At 37.8% G+C, this 16516-nt stretch overlaps 1 protein-coding gene across 3 annotated transcripts in view; it reads right to left on the bottom strand.

The window, feature by feature from the left end:
- Nucleotides 1-3963: 3963 nt before the first annotated feature.
- Nucleotides 3964-16516, bottom strand: part of PAX3 (paired box 3) — a 61926-nt gene continuing 49373 nt past the window's right edge. For all 3 annotated transcript variants that reach the window (XM_042820826.1, XM_042820827.1, XM_042820828.1), the window contains exons 8-9: nt 4523-4769; nt 3964-4009 (exon numbers count right to left, since the gene is read on the bottom strand). In XM_042820826.1, coding sequence (XP_042676760.1) covers nt 3975-4009; nt 4523-4769 — 282 coding nt within the window. In that variant the 3' untranslated portion in view covers nt 3964-3974. The remainder of the gene's footprint in view (nt 4010-4522; nt 4770-16516) is intronic.

Below are 16516 nucleotides of genomic sequence, written 5' to 3'. Positions count from 1 at the left end.
ATTTTACAATAGACCAAGATCTTCAAATCAGTTTGTGTGATTCTTTAAGATAACTTTATGACTCCATATGATATATGCCCAGATTCACAGTTACTGAAAGATGCATAAGGCTTTTTCAGCATTGGCAAATGACAATTACAGTGTCATCTATGTAATGTAAAGGAAATATGTATCTAATGTTAATTGAACGAAAATTTAGTGCTTTAGTTTAGTGTAGTAATTTGTGTTGTTCCAGATTAGTTTATCTGGCTCTAGGCAATATCTAGACATCATTGCAAAAGCCAACATAAATTAAAAATAGGATGTAGGTTTTCTTTCAGTTGTCAAGTAACAGAACACTGCAGTGAACGATACAAAGAGCATTATGAATTCAAGCTGTTCCTGGTTCCTGATGGTCTCATTGATATTGCCTAAAATTTATTTCTTACTTTTACAGACATATCTTTTAGCAATCCATTTCACAGACTTTAAGGTCGGAAGACTGTATGGATAGCATTGGAAACTTTCATGGTTACTGATGCAGGAAAAATGTTTGCTTTACAAATTAGCAGTAACCAACATCGCTCTGTTTTTTCTGGTTGATTTTATTTTTATTTTTTTTTAGAGAGTACGGGTTATTTTTTTATAAAAGGAAGATGTAAAATCAGTAATTTTTCTAAAAATCAATAATAAATTGAAAATCAGGATTGTACCAGACTAATAAATATTTGTTCATCAAAAGCTGTCTTTCAGAAGTTCCCAAGTCCTATACCTTGGTTTAAACAGCTGTTGTTGTTTATTTCCACCTCACAGCACATGCAACACACATATTTCTCCCCACCCCACACACAGAAAGAAAAAAAAAAAGGGAAAAAAAGGAAGAGGGAAGACTCTTGTAAGTGAGTATGTTTTGGACTCAATTGATATAACATTCCACTAAGCTTTTCCATGGCATTTATGTCAAATGAAATATCCACTGCAGTCTCATGCTCTTTTGACTTTCTGAGCACTTAGGATTTGTATTCCAGAAACACATGTGGCTCCCAAGAAGCTCTTCAGCCTTGGAAGTGATAACAAGGAGGGATCAGAGTACCCCAAGTAATCCTTTCAGCTCTGTCAACAATTCCTATGGCACATCATAAATCAGGAGAAACCTGCTTCGTCCCTCTGCCCCAGCTCCTCATTTCTTCCGAGCTCATCCCAGCTCCCTGACTGCATGGCTTGCCTGCAAGAGAACAGGATGATTTTCTCCGTATCTGTCTCGTTTCCAGGCTTGCCAACTCTTTATTAGTATCTCATGCAAGGAAAATCCTGGGAGACACTTGAAAAATAGAGGATCAAGGCAGCAAAAGTGCCTGCTTTTGAGCTTTGTGTCCAGAAAGCACCTCTCCAGCATCTCTGCAGGGACGGAGGGAGAAATGCCAGCTGTGTTCCACCCCAGCTGCTGGAATGTTAGAAGACTGATGGCAAAGTTGGAGTTAGAATCATTCCGCCTGCACTAAAGGTACAGCCCTTTGGGGAAGAAGCAATCACACCATCTAGTTCCTAACTGCAAGTGGCTTTTATCCTGTACTGTAACTGTAACTGTATCCTGTTACAGCTTATGTACTGCAAACCGGGGAAAAAGGCTCATTAGACCTTTGTGGCAAGCCTAGGACAGTGCACAAATGCCGTCAGTCAAGACCTCAGAAAGGGAAAGACAATGGAAAAAAAGATCAGAAAAATGAGAAGCTTAGAGCAGGAAATAGGTATTAATAAGAGACTTAAACTTCAATTGCCACAGAAATCAAAAGCGTACCAGAGAAACGTAACCTAGAAGGGAGAAAAGAAACCCCCTCTCTCCACATTTCAGCATTTTTAAATGTCTTCCTCTCAAAAATGTTATTCCTTCATTTTCTAACTGATAAGATAGCTATTTTTCTTCCAAACAATGAAATAAAAATAAAAACTCAATGAGTACATTAGAGCTGAAAATTTCAAGATGGCTAATTCCCTCACAAAATGGCGGGGAAATTAAATGCCCACCAATCCTCTAACAACAGTGTGCCACTGAAATGTATTCCAACCGTCTGGAGGGGTCTTTCCCCATGTTTCAGTTGCTTTTTGCTAACTGTTAACAAATTCCTGAGGCATTTAAGGATGAAAAAATAATCAGTACAGAAACTGCCCATAACCCATTACTCATTAGAGTTGTAGCACAGTGTGAAACCATCCTAGCTGACCTACTGGTGCTGAGTTCAACCTCTTCAAATGCACAGTAAAGGCATGAGGTTTTTGTTGTTGGGAAGACATACAGTACTAATAGTGCTTGGAAAAAGACAAACCCAGACCTCTGAGCAGCAAACAAGCAACACCTGCGCGCTGAGGCTGCCCAAGGCTGCTCTGGATTGTGTGCAGAAGACATTGACATAAGGAATACACCTTGAGTTGAAGATAACATGGTTTATTTCTTCATGATATTCAGATTAAAATGTATCAATGTATTTAGCACAATACTACACTTTAGGACAAAATCATCAGTGCTTTGCAAGGCTTCATAACTGTTTATTCATTATAAATAGTAAATATTTACTGAACTTTTTACATGAAAGACGTTTGTTTTTTGTTTTTGTTGTTTTGTTCATTTGTTTTTTTTTTACAACATGTTGTTGGTAGAGGCTGTAACACAAAGATTTCATTTTTCCCCCTCCCTTAAGACCAATGTGCGAACTAACCTCTGTACTGAATCTAGTCTAATGCTCTACTTCATTGTCCTTAACACTAAAAGGAATGTATTTGTGTTCTGCCTCTCTCTTTGTTCAAAGAATAGAGAGAAATAAATAACACCGCCTTCCATCTTCCTGTTCCTCTCAACATCACAAAACACAAATTTATTGACATTCTAAAATGTCACAATGCAAACTTCTTGTAAACCTTGGTTCCTATAATTAATTTCTATATTGGATATCACTGTATAATTTAAACAACTGTGTTATGTACAGGCCCATCTCTGTTCATGTCCTGTACATCACTAAAAAATGTAAACGTAATCATTTTTCATTACCGTTTCCTGAAAATGACCTTTAAATCATGATTAACAAGCTGGATTTTAGCTGTCCAGCACACTGCAACATTTCTGTATTTGATCATTAGGAATTATGCACTGCAAAAATAAAAGTACCTGCAAAAATATAGTTCTGATTCTATCTATATGACTTTGGATGATTCCAAAGTTTGTGTGAGGTACACAGTATTGCACATTGCTAGGCAGTTGTGAAAAAATCAGTCACGTCGATTTTTTTCCTCCATGTTTGTTCAAAAAGGTACAATGGACCAGGAAAACTCCACATAAAAAGATAGAATATATTTTCCATGTTACATGAGATCTTGTCTCTTGGTAAAGCAAAACTTGTGACATTTATTGACAGCATGATTACAAAAGCATAGTAAGATTACCAGTAAGTTGCTCTGGAAGTCTTTTGCATTTATCCTAGCTTCCCAAGGTCTGTGACATTTCCTCTTGATGACAATTTCCAGTGTGTAACGAAAGAGGTTCTGCTGCCCATGCTTCAGAAACTGGGCAGCTTTAACTGAAGTTTAACTGAAGTTAGACTGAAGTCAGCACTGGATGCCAGATGAGTCAGAGTATGCAGAGCTCAACTGCTAAATTTCAAAATGTTCCATTTGTCCCAATCAATGCATATTAATTTCAACAAAAAAATGGAATGTTTTCCAGGCAGCAATATTAAATTCTGCTCTGTTTTGTGTACCCACTCATAATGAACTATGTCGCATTTATTTATTCATTATTGCTTTTGGCCTTTGTCTTCTGTATAGCTTTGTTCAGTCTTCAAAAGTTTACTAAAAGCTATGACTGGAGAGAACAGAACAAGCCTACTTCTCTCACTGGGACTGCCCCAGTTTAGACTGCAGTGTGTTGAGAAGATCCCTGGTATCCAAGCTCTGGAGCGAGACCGGAAAACAACACCAGCTTTAACTTGAAGTGGACAGTTCATTTATGCAATATCTGGCTTCAGATAATGAAAGGCACCTGCAAAAAAAAACAAAAGAAGCTTTTTAAGTCATGCTGTGACAACCTCACAGCATGGGGCCATGCCAACTACAGGTTGACATTGTCATATTTAATATTGAGATATCAAAGGAAAGGGACTAATATTTTTATTCCTGGGACAAGTTTGACAAAACTCTACGTATCTGGGATTATATACTGTAATGATTCTTGAGCTGACCTCATTAAGAACATGTGTTTCTAATAATGGAATGCCAGTGGTTATTTCGATTTGGACAGCCCTTATGTTTTACCTAATGGCAATCAGGTTTCATGTCTCAACAATTAATAACATCAAGATGTTGTTGACATCACTTAAGAAAATAATTATGCAGCAGAAATCTTGCTCAAACAATCAGCTATCTCACCACTGCACTCCACTTGATTTTGGAGAGTAGTAGCAGTCAGCCATTAGTATCTATTCCTGCAATTTTCTTTGTTACAGACAAACAAATACATACAACTGATAAATGATGATTGCATCGCAGTACTCACTTTGTCCATATTGCCCATACTGGTAGCCCGTGACAGGGTCCATGCTGTAGCCGGTGGTGCTGTAGGTTGGTGGGCAGTAGGACTGGGATGTAGGCAGGCTGTCTAAACTCTTCATGTGATCTAGCCGCTGACTGCAGCTGGCTGAGACAGTGGTGGTGGGCTCCAGACCTCCAGTCAGAGGGGACAGGGCATAATCAGTTTGGGGCTGGTGAGGCACACCACCATGATTAGTCAAGAGTCCCATTACCTAAAATGAAAGGTAGAATAATTGAGTAAAAACACATGGAAGACTGTATTGTTGTAGGAGCTGTAGGAGTCCGCAAGTCTTTCATTGATTTCCTAAAACAGGTAGACTTGGCATTCAATCTACGCTTAGCTAACAAATACAAAGAGCAGAAAAAGCTGTATTACCCATCAAAATAAAAACGGATGACTAGGAACCCACAAAAAGGGCAAAGAAGGAAAAGTAATGTCAAAAACTATTGTGATCTTTGTCTGCCTGATCTTGTGCCCCAACCAGGATTTCTGCAGATGTTTATTCCTTGGGAACTCAAGCATAATGGAATAAGAAACAGATAGTGACTCTTCACCTATGCAGTTCTGCATGGTCTAGCAACGCAAAAAAGCTATGAACAAGTTTACATACTTTTTTATTTTAATCTAAGATCAGCAGCCTCTAAAATGAAATTAATTTGGAGTGAATCACAGCAATACCATTGACAGAAGTACCAAAGATCCCAGCACCAAGAACATATGAACGTAAATATGTGGGGAAGAGGCAGAGCAGCCCTAACTCCTGTCACTGGATACACTGCGTGCCGGTCTGAAGATCTGAAATGCAAAAAGGTGCTGCTCATTATACCAGTTCTCAACTTTATCCTGAGTTAGAGGAGACAACAGAAATGGTCTGGCTGTCCAGACTGACCTCAAGTCAGCTGTGCTGTGACTCCCTTAATAAGCTGCCCATACAGAGCTATAAAATCGACAACTGAATTGAGATTAAATGGAAAGAGCTAACTGGAGAATACGTGCGTGTGTCTACAAAGGCTCAGCCCTCCAAGGTGTAATTTCCAATAGAAAAGCACAAAAGATTTCAAAAGCACCATGGTTTTGAACAGGAGTCAAGGAAGCTGCAGTGCTAAGTTCTTGGTTCACAAACATCAACTCACATTATAGGCTGGTGCGTATTTGCATTCCCAGCGCATTTTGCAAGTAAGTTCTGTTGAGAGAATTGCTTGCTTCTGCTGGACAAAGTTGCACTTCAAAGCTTGAGAAACAATTTGCAGGTTAAGATAGAGAGGAAACGTTCTGCCAAAACAACATAACCTATAATTTTAAGTTGGTCTTCCTCCAAAAAAGCATTACAAATATCTGACACACACTTTTTGATAATCATTTTGCTTCACTGTACTTATTCTAACCTACCAAAAATTATTAAATTTGCAGTCTGTTTTGTGAAGAATAAAGTCATGCTCATAGAAATAGATCTGGTTCCTAAAGTTTTGGTGTCCCTTTTCAATTGTATTTATTTTCCATTTCAACAGAAGAGGGATTTTTGTTGCAGAGAGCTCATAGTCCCAACTCAGCAAGCTCTGAATTATTTGTTTTTAATCAATAAATGAAACAAGCCCCAGGGATCACAATTAGAGAGTAGGAAGGAAGACAAATCCAGGTCCTGCATGTCTAATAAGGAAAAGAGCAAAAGGCATAAGCAGAGGACTTCAAAAAGTAACGCCCAGATGCCTGCATCACACATATAAATCATGTCTTGAGATGCACTCGGCACACCTCACTGTGAAATCCTAGCACTGAAGTTAAAAACACCAAGAACTTGGATTCAGGTACAGAATGTTATATATATTTTTTTATATATTTATACTTAATTCAAATCTCTTTTTCAAGTCACAAAAACCTGTTAAAAGAATTTGAGATTAATATGATGCAATTTAAAAATCCCTTGAATGACCAGAGATTAAGAAATCATCATACTAGAAAGGCAACCTGAGTGGCATTTTGTCACAAAAAAAAAAAAAACACTAAAAGCTGAGATTACGGGACTCCCAACTTTTCCTCCTCAAACTGAATTCTGAAAAGTATTACAAATTTTCAAGATTATTTTAGTAAGTTCTGCTGTTTTAGGAAATACACATATTTTTCTTGCACTGTTGGAAAGGGACATGATTGTGAAAATGTAGCATGTTTAACGAAAGGACATTGCATCAGCAGCATACAATGTTAGATACATTATACTTTCAATGAACATAGGTTATATTAATATTCATCCTTTAAAATCAAGGTTGCGAACTTAAAAGAATAAGAAATTCCACCCAAAAAAAACCCCACATATCTTAACATAAATGTTTATATTAAAAATTACTGCTGTGAAAAATATTTACTTTGGCGCAAGCATCATGGTTTTGACTACAGTTTTAAACATCCATAGTTTATCAGAAATCTGAAATAAGCGCACAGCCCTTTCCATTCCTGTATAGCACCTATGAAATCCCAATATTTACGGCATTTTACCATGTTCTGTTCCAAGTTCAAGAGCAGGGAGAACAACCTGAGCTCGTGTTGCCCTCACAGCCCTGCTGGAGTCCTGATGCCACTCCTCTGCACTTGAGCTCTCACATCACATACCATCTCTACCAGGAGTTTTATGATGGATTGCTAAGTTGGGCAAGTAGCTATTTTGCCAACTACACACTCTAAGTAACTTAGGTCTTTTCTGTTTAATATTTTCAACAGAACAGAGCCCAAAACAATTTTTTTTTTTTTTTTTAATTAACCAGAAAATTGTACAAGCCTTTAAACATCCTTTATAAGATGCTCCTAATAGACAGTCTGGAGAAGAACTGGCACAGCACCCTGTCTTTGAGGTGGGGAAAACTGGGATAACCATCTTCGTAGAAATGTCTTCTTCAGAAGCCTTAGGAATCATGCTGTAGTTGATTAGTATCTAAATAATTAGATTTTTGGTTATGTCTGTTTTGAAAGCTACAAGGGAAGTAGCCTTAGGGCAGAAGTCTTTCATATGGTATGTGCCATGACCTTATCACCCATACAAGAAGTTACAGGAAGGGCATGGCTGACTTTCACCTAATCAATTAGATAGCCATCAATGGGCCGCGTCTGCAAGATGCTCAGCACCTTCAGCTCAGTAGCATACAAAAGACACAGGAAGGTCTGGGTTTTGCAACACAGATCTTCTGCTGGCATTAAACAGTATAATACTAAATAAGTAAACAGATCTGATCTTTTTTCATTAACCATTGCGAAACATTTATTCAGTCCACATGCCATTAAAATTACCGGAAAATGTGCACTTGCCTCTGAATTAATTGGGGAAAATTGAAGTAGTAATTGTCACCCTCACCAATCTGGATCTCAAAGAAATTAAAAGAAGGAAAATCAAGGGCAGATCTAACATTGAGAACCAAATGCTGCTGTAATTGTCCCATTTATTTTAGAAAATAACTCCTATGAATGCAAAAATTCAGGCTGGTTTACATCACATGTTTTGTTTTCCTTAGAAGCAAAAAATGTTGATCTGTAGCCTTTGAGTTTACACAATAAAAGACAGTGTATATAATTAATAAAGTTATCAGTGTATTCTGTTAGCAGAAAATGAAGGTGTATTTAGGAATATCAAAAAGAACGCTATGAATGGTAACAAGTCAACTCTATAAAAGTTTTCATGGAGCACATCCCAAACATCCGAAACATTCGTTGGAACAAGTCTCTAGCTGTTGGAGTTGACACAGCATCTCTGGGTAAAGTTATGATCCAGGAGGAAGAGAAATCGAGTGATGAAAGCTTCAACGCCACGTACACAACATCTGGTCCACTATCAGCTGGTAGAAAATACTTCTATCATTAACGAAATAAAGTCCGTTAAAGTGAGAAAAGCTCATTCCATTTAAATGAAGCACTATGTCCATTAATGTGGTTGATATTTAAGGATGTAGGACCTACCATAAGCACAATAAAATTCTCATATGTTTTAATTCATTTACGCATGCCTGCATTTAATATGCTTTGTGACCATGTCTGCAATTAATATGATTTATGAGAAAAGAACATGTGCGATATTTTTTGGGTACAGTGATACATTTTTTCCCCCTCCTGTGAATGAAAGATTTAATGAAACAGCTCAAGGAAAATGGTTGGCAGTTAACGTATTAAGTTGAACTGACAGAATCACGAGTAAACTTTAGTGGAGTTAATGATATCCTCTTATCTGACCCTGACACATTTGCAGCATGTAATTTACAGAAGCTCTGTCCAGGGAATCTTGACAAATGCTCCTAACGATGTCAGGGCAATGTTCCATTCTAATGTAAAACAGATGTGGGTCAGATACCCTCATTCATCACAAACACTGCAAATTTCAAACTCCTTCTGAGATGAATGGCATTACCTGCTGTTAACTCTTTTCACTGCAGAAAAATCTCTCACAAACAAAATACTGCACTGTAAAGCACATAAAAATGTTAGCCCTAATGCACTATAATGGCAGATTTTAGTAGATTGTATAAAATTAACTAGCTACATGGATCTATACCTATAGGATCACAGAGCTGCATTTCTGACTCATTTCTTAAACATGAATATTTCTGCTGGATATGTGAAGAAACCCAAGAGTAAGAATTCTGTGCCAACTGGCAAGCACTTGGAACCAAACACTTGGTTCATAAAAATAGGAGCAAATATATCAACTTTGAAGATCCGATGATCTGACCTTCTGTGTACTTGAATCAAACGAGGCCTCATACTGATTTCACACCACTAGACATCAGTGGTAGCTACACTGAAATCAGAGAAGGTGCAGTGGTGTTACCATTTAGGACAACTGAGAGGATAACTTGATCCTACAAGAATTATATTTTTAACTACAGGAGATTACTGATGTCCACAACATTACCCCCGTTTGTCTGTAAACTAGTGCCTATTTTCAGGCACTAGATCGCGGACTCACAGGACTAGGTAATTCTATCAAAATAATTAAGAGAAATTCTCTAGATCTTGTTGCATGGAGAAGCTTCAAAAATGTTAAGACTGAAAAGGCAAAATAGAAGGCCCAAAGATGAATATATGTTCAATTTTCTATCATATATTATTTATATATATTTTAATGTAGTTAAGTATAAATACTTAATATCCCAAAATTGTTAAGCAGTCTTAGGGATTGTAGGTACTGGCTTGTGAGTTTAGATTGTTCAATACAGCAATATTACTTAGAGTTGTTCATAGCATAGGGTTAGATTTTCCTTTCCCTGTAAACTCTTCTCTCACCTGCTGCTCAACCCAAAACACACCAGAGACAATCCAGCCATCATCAGAAAGACTGGAGGCAGCTGGACTCGCACAGGCCTTCCCTTCACAACTAGAACACACAGTTCTGTTTTCTGGAAGCTAGACAAACAAAAAACATTTTGTTTTCCTTTTCTTTTAAATTCAAACACTAGTTAATTTTGTCACTGTCAGAAGGCCTGGGGACGTGATCTGTGAAGCTTTTACAGCAAGATTCTCACGGAACTCCGTTTGGCCCTATTACAGCTATTACATGGTCTTACACGGCTGGATCAACCAAGGGGAAGTTGCTACAAAATCCCTGCCAAATAGTTAAGAGAAATATTATCCATAAATGTAAAAAAGATGACAAACAAACATTGCTGAAGTAATCCGACCTGTAAGGAAGGGTTTATTCATGAAGCTTCCATTAGTGTCTATGCCAGGGCTCTAATGCCAGGTTTAAACCATCACCAGGACAAACAAACATTTTGCTATTTTGACTAGGCAAGACTGAGCCTCTTAGCATTCTGATTCAGCACTCAGTCTTTCTTTTACAAGGAAATGATTACTGTTACTGATATCCTGGCAAAAACGAACCAAAAAATCAGGCAGTTCTCTCTTGAGGGATTGGAAATTTTGAAGCAAACTGAGCCCTACACATTTAAAGACAGAGGCATTGCTTCCTAGAGCAACTTTGCTATGGATTAAATTTTGCTCTTTCTGATCCCCACTGCAATACAGGCTTTTCACCGAATCACACTGTCATATTTTTAGTATCCTCCTTTGGAAATCTAAAATACAGAACATAGTTAAGTGATGGTTAAGTGATTACTTATAACAAAGCCCTCATTCATGTACCAGCCATTAACTGAATAAATATGCAAGTACTTACATTCCTGTAGACATTTTTATTCTGCAAATTCATTAAAGAATTAAAGTTCACCAGTGCATGCAAGTCACATGAAGAAGTAAATCATACTTTCTCTCAAGTGGTCCAAATCTAAAGTCTATGTGCAGCAAATGCAAAACACTACTTTAAGAGCTGCAGTGCAGTTAAACAGTCATCTTGTGTATATTGTAAGTGATACAAATTATTGTGGAAACAGCTGAGTCAGTCTTGTGGGAATTCTAAAACTTTCAATATCACAGAGTGCAAAATAAGGCTTATTTTGTTTCTTGTGATGTCTGTTAAAAAAAAAAAAAAAAAAAAAAAGATGTGAAACTACCATACAGATTTGTTCACAAATTTTGAAATTATTATATATCACGAAAATGCTTTATGCTAAAACATTTTTGTTTGTGTTTTAAACTTCAAGGCAAATAAACAGACTGTGTTTGTTTTAAATGGGAGTTGTTAGGGGTAGGAAAAACTCAGGCTTCATTTTTGAAAGAGATTTTTTACCTGAAGAGGATTCATCATGGAACAGCAGCCAGGTGTAAGAGCAGAGAAACATCTACCAGTCACAATCATCAACTGCTTCAAAATCTATTAATTTAAGAACTGTCAAAGCTTCTGGATAAGCATTATCTTCTTACAGTGCCTACACAAAGGCACCTTCAGAAAGAAAACCTCGAACACTGAACTCTAAATCTGCTGCAGTTTGATGGCTGTAGTGTGGAAAATAAACCGTGATTAAAAATCACAGTACTTACTGATAAGTTTCACCCATACTGTGTTCCTTTACTCTTACATTTTCAGCAGAGTCCAGAGTTCTGTTGCTGTTTTCCCTTCCCTGCCCCTTCAGATTTCTGAGCAGGAAGAACAGACCTGTTTTGGAAGGCTGCATTCTGCCCTTGAAAACGTTCTGGCAAGAGGAAGGTGAAATTGGAAAAACGCACGGGGAAGGAAGCTGTGCTGGACATTGAAAATGTAAGGTCACCAGTTTACTGTTGTAGTTATACTAATAAATGTAATTTATGCATATAATGAATATGTTTATATATTTTATATTCATAATTACAATATTTACAAAATGATGTTATTATTTTTGCAAGGTAACAATTATGGAACTATTGAATCTCATATGTTGATCTCATATTCCAGAAATAGAAATAATCCCATTGACTGAACTTTTTCATTCTTTCACCAAATCTCAAATCTAATGTATATATTTTTACTAAAAATAAAATAAAATTGCTCTCATTAAAATTGTATCATGTGAATTAAGTTTCTTCCCCACAAAGAAATCCCTGACCTGTTCTTGTTCATTAAGTAAAGAGTTCTTAAAGCCAACACCACAGTGACAAACATCACGAGTTCTGATTGGTAAGGAACGTAGAACTAAAAAGCATGTTTTCAGCTGCATAGTAAGTAGAAGGTGTTGCAAAAGGCATAATGAATTAACACCTGTTTTTTCTTCCTGCCCTGTTAATAAGAAAACTTAAGTTGATTCTTTAACAGAACGTTCTCTTTAGCAGAGTTAACAGGACAATATGAATATATCTAACTGATTCGACAGCTGCCGCCAGGTCTGCACCTCAGGCTAATGAAAACCAATGCTCACAAAGACTAACCCAGTTACCTAGGATCTATCTCATCAGGAGAAGTTACAGTTTAAGTTCATCCTTAAACTCAGGCAGTGAAATGTTTTGACAGTACAAGAAAGAAACCCTGAAACAGCTGCCGATTTTACTACTGTTCACAGAAACGCTTGGAATTTTCTTATCAAGATTAGTCTTGAGCTCCAGGTAATTGCATGAGAACTGCAAAGTATTTTCAAAAATATTGTGATCTTCTGCACATTCAACATTCCATCTTCTTTCCATTTAGAAAATACAGTCTTTAAAGCTACTAGTTAGGCTCAGTTATAGATAAAGACAATAAGGAAAAAGTAGAGCTTAGAAGTTTTCTAGAGGGCAAGGAGGAAAAGAAAATCTCATGTCCAGCAGGGAACAGGTTGCACACATTTGTTCTTTCTCTGTTAAAAATTTACCTAAAAGTTAACTGCAGGAAGCAAGTAGCCTCATGGGCAGCAATGTGAGCACAGTGTTGCTGCTCGCTCTGAACCTAAGAGCAGCCAGAAACAGCACGCTTCCAAACCTGCAAACTGTGTAGGGCAAACTGTGCTGCTTTGACATTAATAAAAAGCACATGACAAGGTCAAGGGATGCCCATGTACACCGGAAAAGACCTTTTCCTTGTCTTAAATGAAGCAGTTCAAAATATTGAAATCCTGTCTTAAAAACAATCTGCTCTCTTGTAAGGCCAAACACCTGCAGCTCTTGCAAGACAAATGTTATGGCAGTCTGTCTTCTGCTTTACAGCCAGAGAACCAGGGGTGATTGTTAATGTCGGACTCAGAAAGTGCTATGGCAGTTCAGAGGCACGCTCAACTCCTGTACACACACATTCACCTACAGATATGCTGCTCCCTAACAATTCCGAGTTAACCAATTTTTGTTAAAAGAAAATGCACTAAGCAACTGGAACCTAATTTGAAAAGGAAATACAATATCCCCAGAAATGTATGCATGAAAGCCAAGAAGCTGCATAATAGGCATAGAAAACATAAAAAATATGTGATTTACATATATTACACACTAATAATCTCTGTTCTGCCATTATATTTATAGAGCGCTGGCTGAGATGGAGTGCTTGTGGCTTGGTTGTTTCTCTATTTGATACAAACAAGGACACTCCTAGCTATCAGTTCCCCAAGACATCCATCACTAGTTTATTCCCACAGAAGCCTATCTTCGACAGGTCTGCAGGCCAGGTTCTCACCACAGCCAGGTGGTAGCAAGGAAACCAGATGCACAGTGAGAGCCATCCATCATCCAGAGGGGATCTGCAGATCCTGCTACAATGCAATAAAGGGCTGAATGTTAACCAGGTGGGACCCTTCCTATTCTCTCATTCTTATGAACAAGAATACCGTTTTATTTCCCAATAAACTACCGTCCTGCAAGACAGCTACATTAAGTTCTGCTTCTTAAAACTGAGCAAGATGTACAATCCTCTAACTTCCAAGTTCATGGCTGAAGTGATAAAAATAAAGTTACAGCACCCCAGTCATTTCCCCTTTTCTTCTGTGCTTCACCTAATTCTTGCCTTGAACAACATGTCAGTCCATCATACTCAAGAACAAAGAAAGGAAACATCCCGCGCAGCAAATAAAGCATCCCCAGAGGTCTGCATGTCAGACCCTCAATTGGAACAAACTGAAGTTGAAGGGAAGAGGAGGTTTAAGTCTGGTAAGACTTGAATCCTATGAATCTTAATATTAGATTTTGTTCTGCAAATTCTGAGGCTTTTATTTTTTACTCACAAAAGATGATTTGGGTTCAGACAAAGCCCCCACCTTCTCCCTCCCACTGAAGTCGCTGTAAATTCACTCATCCACAGTATATCCAAAGTGCTTTTCTGAGAAACACACTGATGGGTGGAAACATGATTTAATTGCTCACATACCCAGACTTACAGTGGCCAAAAATCCACCAGCTAGCAAAAAGATCCTTTCTCTAAATCTAAATTCCACACACACGGAGGGCTCTGCAACGTGCCCACTCAGCAGCAAAATTCCTGTTTCTTTCTTAATAAAATCACCAGTGCAGAACTGGCTTTAAACTTCCTGGCTACACTCAGACACCTGTAGTGCACAGGTCCCAAGGAAGCCCAGCAAGGGGATCCTCTGGGACCCTCCAAAACCAATTGAAACACATCTTACACTCAGTAGCATAGCACTGATGTGATCAATGTCTTGGGCTCATCCTTCAGGCTTAAAGTACAATCATTGTTTCTCTGGAACCGCAGTTGTTTCACATAATGAACAGTTTTATGCAACAAAGAAGGCAGAATAGTTGCAGAGACACAAACCCTGGGTATGCCATTTAATTCCAAGGTGTCTCTGTTATCACTTAGGCCCCAAAACTGTTTCAGAGGTACTATTGGTAACAATACATGAGCATTTTAGAGCTGCTTTTTGGTTTGTTTGTTTGCTGTAAGGTGATGGAAAGATATTTATCAGCCAGTCAGGTTGTCAAGAAGCTGTTTAACATCTAAGTGAATATAAGCAATCACCTGTGGACATTCAGTGATGAACACATAGCATCAATTTCTGAATGATCCGCCTCCTTCTAAACTTGTTGGTAAAGGTGCAGAATAAAGACTACAGTTCTAAAGACCAGGGCAGAAAAAGTTTTAGAGCAGAAAATCAAAGAACAGCAGAAGCTTCATAGCATAAAGACAGAGCTGGGTGTAAAGAAGCCCAGAAACTGATTAAAAGAAGTCTAATCTGCTCCAGAATCTCCTTTTGATTATATCAAACCTCAAATCAGCAAGGCTTTGGGGGGGGAGGAAGCCTGGCCTCACTGTTTTGTTCCACTTTGCCCAGACATCACAAGATTTCTTTACTGTTGTGCTCAACTTCTGTGTCACAGACAATAAAAGCTTTGTGAAAGAAAAAAAAGATCACATTTTCCATAGCCAGAACCAACATACATTTAAACTGACACTAACAACTACCTTTGATGGATTAACGCTCAATCCTAGAAGATATTTATATCCAAACTGTGGAAGCCTTGAACACTATGAAACCAACCATTTTTAAAAAGTCGTGGCTTTGTTGAAGATTGCATTTAGAAATGGGAATTCTTTAGAACAAAATCCATTCAAGTCTTGTTGGAAGTACATCCGTTTGTTTTTTCTGTTGGTATTTTTTTCTCGAGGTTTCAAGCCATAAAGTTTTGTACTCCACTCTATGCTATAGGAATCTGTGAAACTTAATTACATTTACTGTTACAAAAAAGGGTTTATGAACTTTTGCCTTTGGGCAAAAATGTTTATTTCATTGCCTTTGTTATTCATTCTTTTCAACTCCAGTGCCTTTGAACTTTTCAGCTGCACAGAGTTATCACCGTTGCACAGGAACCAGGAACTGTACTCCCAAGATGCAAACCACAAGTTGAAGAAAACGAAGGAGGCAAAGATATACGAGTCGTTATTTTGGCCACCCTTTGTGCCATTAAAATCTCATTTTCTGCCTATTAGAATGCCCTCTCCCTGCTTAGGCAGTGGTGATAGTCGGTGATTAGTGTGTAATTGAGTATAATTGTCTTTTCACTTTTCATTTGTGTCATTCTGAGCTTCTCTCTGTTTTTCTAACCACTTCGAGGAAAAAAGGGTGGAAAGCAGATAAAGCCGTTAAAACTCTCACTTTCAGCCCTGAAGAGATTCCTGATTGTAATTATAGATTGCATCCTCTTTGTGACTTCTCAGAATTTAGTGGACATCTCTTTCCGAGCACCTGGGCAAAGCTCTAGCTAATAAAATAAACTACCGTCTATTCAAGTTTAACTAATAATGTCAGCTTCAGACAGATGCCTCATGTAGGAAAATTTAACCAACCTTCTGACACTCAATTATCAAGGCAATTTATTAACGTGATTTCCTAAGAAGAGCTCATGCAAATTAGAAAAACAATTACAGCAGTCATGCATTTATACATTGCCGAAGAGCAGTAATGCTCCTAATTTATGTATTTATAACTCGATTATAGCTCATCTCAAAGTGCAGTGTTCAGCCCTCACAGCTCTCCTAGCACCACTAGCACTTTTCCCATAGTGTCTGCTACAACCTTTGTGAGGTTATCTTAAAGAGATTTTATTCACGCAAAAGCTACAAGACCTACTTTCTGTACCTAGCACTGGTTCTTCAGGAAAACAGCAGTACCTTACCAATGCCTAACAAATGAATATAAA

This window comes from Centrocercus urophasianus, unplaced genomic scaffold (genome assembly GCF_019232065.1).
Source record: "Centrocercus urophasianus isolate 14NV4802_14NV808 unplaced genomic scaffold, USGS_Curo_1.0 seq_19, whole genome shotgun sequence".
Taxonomy (NCBI): Eukaryota; Metazoa; Chordata; class Aves; order Galliformes; family Phasianidae; genus Centrocercus; species Centrocercus urophasianus.
The sequence above is the reverse complement of the archived record's forward strand: the minus strand, read 5'-3'. Positions and strand labels throughout refer to the sequence as shown.